At 47.7% G+C, this 6,000-nt stretch overlaps 1 protein-coding gene across 1 annotated transcript in view; it reads right to left on the bottom strand.

The window, feature by feature from the left end:
- Positions 1 to 6,000, bottom strand: part of CACNA1E (calcium voltage-gated channel subunit alpha1 E) — a 434,559-nt gene that overhangs the window by 87,439 nt on the left and 341,120 nt on the right. The window contains exons 21-23 of the mRNA XM_081010251.1: positions 5,137 to 5,193; positions 2,433 to 3,002; positions 683 to 704 (exon numbers count right to left, since the gene is read on the bottom strand). Coding sequence (XP_080866377.1) covers positions 683 to 704; positions 2,433 to 3,002; positions 5,137 to 5,193 — 649 coding nt within the window. The remainder of the gene's footprint in view (positions 1 to 682; positions 705 to 2,432; positions 3,003 to 5,136; positions 5,194 to 6,000) is intronic.

Below are 6,000 nucleotides of genomic sequence, written 5' to 3'. Positions count from 1 at the left end.
CAGGAGCAGGAACCAAGCAACGGGAGCTCACCCTGTCATGGGGATTCGAACCACTGACCTTCTGATCAGCAAGCCCTAGGCTCTTTGGTTTAACCCACAGCGCCACCCGCATCCCTCCCCTAAACTATAGCAGCTGCCAAGGAAAGTTGTGGGCTGGTTTAAAAATAGAGGAGGGGAGAGCGAGAAACTTTAGGCACATCTGCACTCAGCTCACACCATTTGATTGCAAACTTAATTAAAACCAGAATAATTAACACCTCCTGATTTCAGAAATTGGAACAATCATTCCACACAGAAGCATATATAAAAAAACAGTCACCCCCCTTAAGTGCTTGGATTGTTAATGCTGAATTTTAGTCTGTTAGAATACAACAAATCAAATTAAAAGTAACCTGAAAGTAAAAACCAGGACACCCCGAATGTTGTTGAACTTTTTCTAGAAAGACCCCAAAAATTGTTGAGCTTTCTTTCAATTGACTTGCCTAAGATCCAGGACAAAGCGCCACATTTCTGAAATTTCCCCCGGACATCATTTCTGCCTTTGAAATCCCGGTTATGTCCGGGAAAATCCAGATATATGGTAGTCCTAACGTACTGCGAATGTGCAAAACGTCCCAGAAACAAAACTGGGAGGAGACCCCATCCACTTCTGAATCTCCTTCCATTACCTGTCCTCAATCACCATTTTCAAGATCTCCAGGGTCCTAAAAATATATTGCTTCATGGTATGTTGCTGGTGAATTGTGGGTGCTGCAAGCAACCAGACACCTGACCAGGATCCAGATTCTAGGACCATCCTTTAAGGTCAGACCTGACTGAACTCTAGAATTCAGATTCGAGGGAAAGCTGCTAATTTCAGTTTGCCAGCTCCAGTTGCTCAGAAGCTTGCCAGGGTGAGGCTCAAAGACTGCGGAGGCTCTTAGTACATTGGCTTCAGAAACCATTCTGGTTCCTTCAGCCCTTATTAGATAGTCTTAACAACTGACTACATTCTTAGTGAACTTTCCTCACTGACTGCCAGAGACTGGGGTTGATGCAAGTGGAATTTCTGGCCTCGTGTACCAAAATAACTTTCCCGGCCTTCGGGTAATTGGGCAAGGTAAAGGTAAAGGACCCCTGGATGGTTAAGTCCAGTCAAAGGTGACTATAGGGTTGCGGCACTCATCTCTCTTTCAGGCCGAGGGAGCCGGCGTTTGTCCACAGACAGCTTTCAAGGTCATGTGGCCAGCAGGACTAAACCGCTTCTGGCACAATGGGACACCGCGATGGAAGCCAGAGTGCACAGAAACGCCGTTTACTTTCCCGCCACAGTGGAACCTATTTATCTACTTGCACTGGTGTGCTTTTGAGCTGCTAGGTTGGCAGAAGCTGGGACAGAGCAACGGGAGCTCACCCTGTCTCGGGGATTCGAACCACCGACCTTCTGATTGGCAAACCCAAGAGGCTCAGTGGTTTAGACCACAGAGCCACCTGTGTCCCATGCACGGTAACTGGGCATCTTGGTTTGGTGGATGGGGGCATTTGCTGGCCCTGCTCAGGCAGCAACATGTCTTAGGGGCCAGCAATGGGTTTGCAGCATACATAATCGACAGGCACAAGAGCCGAGAAGGGAAGGAGGAGATGGGGGTGGCTGCGTATTTGAGTCTGTGTTCAGCAGCTTTGTTTGACAAATACACAGATCCATCTATCACACTTTCCATCCCTGCATCTCCGGGCAGCGAAAAATTATTGCTTGCAACGTGTAGCATGGCCAGACCAATAATTAGGAATCTGAGAGGGCACTGTTTTCATGGCCAACTAAAAATGTGTTTGTGTAACTTTGCTTAGAAAGAGATGCCAAAAAAAAAGGTGTCAAACCGCACAGAACGGCTTCTCTGAAAGTAATTCAACTAGCACACAAAGAAACAAGCCGAGAATTCAAAAGAGAAAAGACTCATACACAAAAGACAGATTTATAATAATATAAGCCTGCCAGCTTTAAGAAAAAATTCCGCATGTGCTTCTGCATTGTAGAGAGAGAGAGATGTTTTTGTTGAACTTTATTTGTTATGGGACAATAAAAATATCTGATTTTTTAATATATATATAAAAATTGCAGATGAATTATCATGTTCTCTTCAGTCCTAGCGCTTTCCCCCTGCCTCTTGTTTTCTGTGCCAGGTGGTTTGGCTCTGGCTTTCAGCCAACTTGACAGCTACTTCATGCCAAAACAGCAGTTTGCACACTCTATGGCCAAGCTAATACTGTTGTAATTCCTACATCATCTGAACGTGTAAAAATTCTCATTGCCCACCACCCAATGATGATCCAGCATGGCCAGTTAATGATTTCTGGGTTTGTTTGTTTTTACAAACATTATTTTAAACATCTTTTTCAATTCATTATATATCATTTCCCACATGAGTGTTCTTGGTTTCCCCTTGCGCCCTTACCTTTTCAGCTCCTCGCCAACCACCGACTCCTTTTCGATCAAGCCCTCCTTTTCCTCCTCGTTCTTCTTCTGCTCCTGGTTCTGCTCTCCCTCTGCGGGGCTGACCGCTTCGGGGCCAGCCTCTTGGCTGGCTGACCTGTTCTCCTTGGCTTCCGTCCTCACCCTGCGATGTCGGCTACGCCTCTGACTTTGCCTGAGCCGGGCCCTGTCCTCAAAGGTCACACTTGCTCCGCCTTCCTGCTCATTCAGATCACAGTTCCCGTGGAAGGATTTGTGGTGCCACGCGCTCTTCTGGTCTTCCTTGCTGCCTGGGCAGGGATTGGAACCTGGGATTTGCAAGGCCGGCCCTTCTTCGTTTGCCCGCTCTGACCTTTCCGTCCGCTCCTCCTCGTTCTTTTCGAGGCCGCTGTTCTCCAGCAGCCTTCTCCTCCGAAAAGCGTTGGCATGAGGGTTGAGAAGAGAAGGGTCGTCCTTGTTGATGCCCTCCTGGCTGGACATCTGCATGTGGCGGCGCAGCTGGCTGGTCCGCTGTTCCCACACAGACATATGATGCCTCCTTCTCCTCTCCCTCCTGGGAAAGGAAAACAAAGGGGTTCAGTCCACCTGCGCCCTGCCAGAAACACAAGAATACAAACCAGTACATACAGCATGCACCTGCCACCATTCAAACATCACATACGGAGACTTGATTCTCTGCTCCCCTGCATTTCACAAATAGACAGCCCAGCCAATGGAATTTCTCAGCCCTTCGAAAATCACACCATCTGCAGGATCTGGAGAGAATCAGGCCCACTTGTATGAGATCCACAGATAACTACAAACCACCCCACCCCACATGTCCCAAGCGACAGGGGAATGCACATAAAGAAACAGGACACAATCACCAAAACAAAGAAGCTTCTTTTTTTAACAATCCCTGTGATGGGGTGAGCTCCCATCGCCCAGTTCCTGCTCCTGCCAACCTAGCAGTTCGAAAGCACGTCAAAGTACAAGTAGATAAATAGGTACCACTCTGGCGGGAAGGTAAACGGCGTTTCCGTGTGCTGCTCTGGTTCACCAGAAGCGGCTTAGTCATGCTGGCCACATGACCCGGAAAAACTGTCTGCAGACAAACGCCAGCTCCCTCGGTCTGTAAAGCGAGATGAGTGCCGCAACCCTAGAGTCGTCCGCGACTGGACTTAACAGTCAGGGGTCCCTTTACCTGCCCCCGCCCCCACCATATAGCCTAAGTACATGGCATCAGTCTGCTTGTACGTTAATTTTAAATAAACCTGCAGTTCAGTTGAGCAAGGAAACATGTGCAAACAGCCATGTTCGTTTGTGTGCTGTTGCGTGAAAGAACAGGGGCCAGACAGAGCCGGCCCGTCTAGAAGGCAAATGGGACATTTCCATTACGGCTCTGCAGGGGGTGAGGATCAGCCAGCAGGGGAAGGAAGGGCAGTGGGACCCATGCTCTGGGTGCAGGCAGGGACAGCGAAAGGGGAGGCATGCAATGCCAAGCCTCAGTTAAGCCACTATGTCTAGATCAGGCTTCTTCAACCGCGGCCCTCCAGATGTTTTGAGACTACAATTCCCAGCATCCCTGACCACTGGTCCTGCTAGCTAGGGATCATGGGAGTTGTAGGCCAAAAACATCTGGAGAGCCGAGGTTGAGGAAGCCTGCTCTAGCTGCTCAGCACTGGGACTTGGGAGCAAAGTCCACCCCAGACCAGTTAGAGACCCAAAGTCTTATCTTGAGAGCTGAGTAGTGCCTCTCATCTCTTGTTACCACCCCCACCCACTAAGGCTGCCATTCAAACTGATTCTCCATGGCACAAAGGGCAACTTACTTGTGAGTGAATGCACAGAGAATCAAACTGCCCAATATTCCCAGATTTTGGCTTTGAGATTCTTGGGGCTTGAGCGTTTTTAGTGAAGGTGTGCCATCACTCACAAAGCTAAACTTTCTTCGTAGAATTGTGGAGTTGGAAATGAGAACAAGAGCCATCTAGCCCTTGGAAGGCAAGAAACTTTTGCCCAACTTGGGGCTTGAACCCATGACCTTGAAATTGAGAGCTTCATTCTGTACTGACTGACCTATCCGTCATTTCTGGCATGTAATGTTCATCTAGTCTCACGGCCGTTTCTCTTGATAGGATATTCCAAAGGGACTTAAAGCTCCGGTGAGATTTCTGTCACGAGAACGCCTGTCTGTAGCATGGACTATTCTGAGGGTGTTTTGTTGGGTTTATAAAATATTATAAAAACTGCACACAGGAACACTGTGAACAGACAGACGTACCAACGCAGGCATACATACACACACAAAACACACACACATACTGCTTGACACATGTCAGCAAGCACCCACACCCACAGCGTACAACTTAATTTTGCCTACACAAATATACATAGAGAAATGTGTGTGTGTGTAGAAATGTACACACATATGTACACCCTGATAGTGATGTTAAGATGCTTCCTAGGTACACATCGCACCACCACCCAGAGGCACACAATGCGAACGAACACACACACACTTGTACAAATATAACACGCACAAATTATAGGCCCACACTAATTCACAGGGGGTTGGTTCGCACACGTACCAACATACATATTCACACGACACAAACACAAGGTAACACACACACAAACCTCACAAAGCAAGTCTTTCACGTACACACACAAAACCTCTCACAACAAGCAGTCACATGCACACATACAGGTTGCTGGTGCGCGGTTCCCACATCGACATGTGGTGTCTCCTCCTCCTGTCTCTTCTGGGGAAGAAAAACGCATGGGTTCAGTCTATGACATTGTCACGTAGTCTCCGCACTCCCAGGGCGTACAACTCCACAGATGCTCAAACAGAGAGCCAGGGGTGGTCTATCACTTGTGCACAGATGTCATTCATAATCCACACCTCACTCAAGTACAGTGGTACCTCGGGTTACATATGCTTCAGGTTACAGACTCCACCAACCCAGAAATATTATCTCGGGTTAAGAACTTTGCTTCAGGATGAGAATAGAAATCGCGTGGCGGCACGGCAGAAGCGGGAGGCCCCATTAGCTAAAGTGGCGCTTCAGGTTAAGAACAGTTTCAGGTTAAGAACGGACCTCTGGAACAAATTAAGTACGTAACCAGAGATACCACTGTACAGGACATTAAATATGAACACAGGAGAGCAGAGGATATCCTCTTCTGCACAGCTAGGAAATGGCCAGTATACAAAATATTAGGTACTTGAAAATAATTGCTCTACACTTGCTTATATGCACAGAGAGCTGCGTGGGCTGAGGGTCAAAGCTCAGAGGGAGGGTGTATGCTTCTGCCCACCTGAAACCTGAGGTGATCCCCAGCATTTCAAGATAAGGACGGCCAGTAGCAATGCTGGTAAAGAGATCTGGGCGGTGAGAAAACAAAAGGTGTTTATTGCTAGCAAGAATGGCTCAGTGGGATCACTCTCCAAAAGCTGAGCAAGTCCAAAAAGGTGGGGCCTGCTTAATATACATAGCTGTTATCTGTTAAAGCAGTACATATGCATAAATTTCCTCCAATCTGACAACACAATACGAATTATACCA

This window comes from Podarcis pityusensis (genome assembly GCF_964106645.2).
Source record: "Podarcis pityusensis genome assembly, chromosome: 6".
Classification (NCBI taxonomy): domain Eukaryota; kingdom Metazoa; phylum Chordata; class Lepidosauria; order Squamata; family Lacertidae; genus Podarcis; species Podarcis pityusensis.
This window is presented reverse-complemented; position numbering and strand designations above follow the sequence as displayed.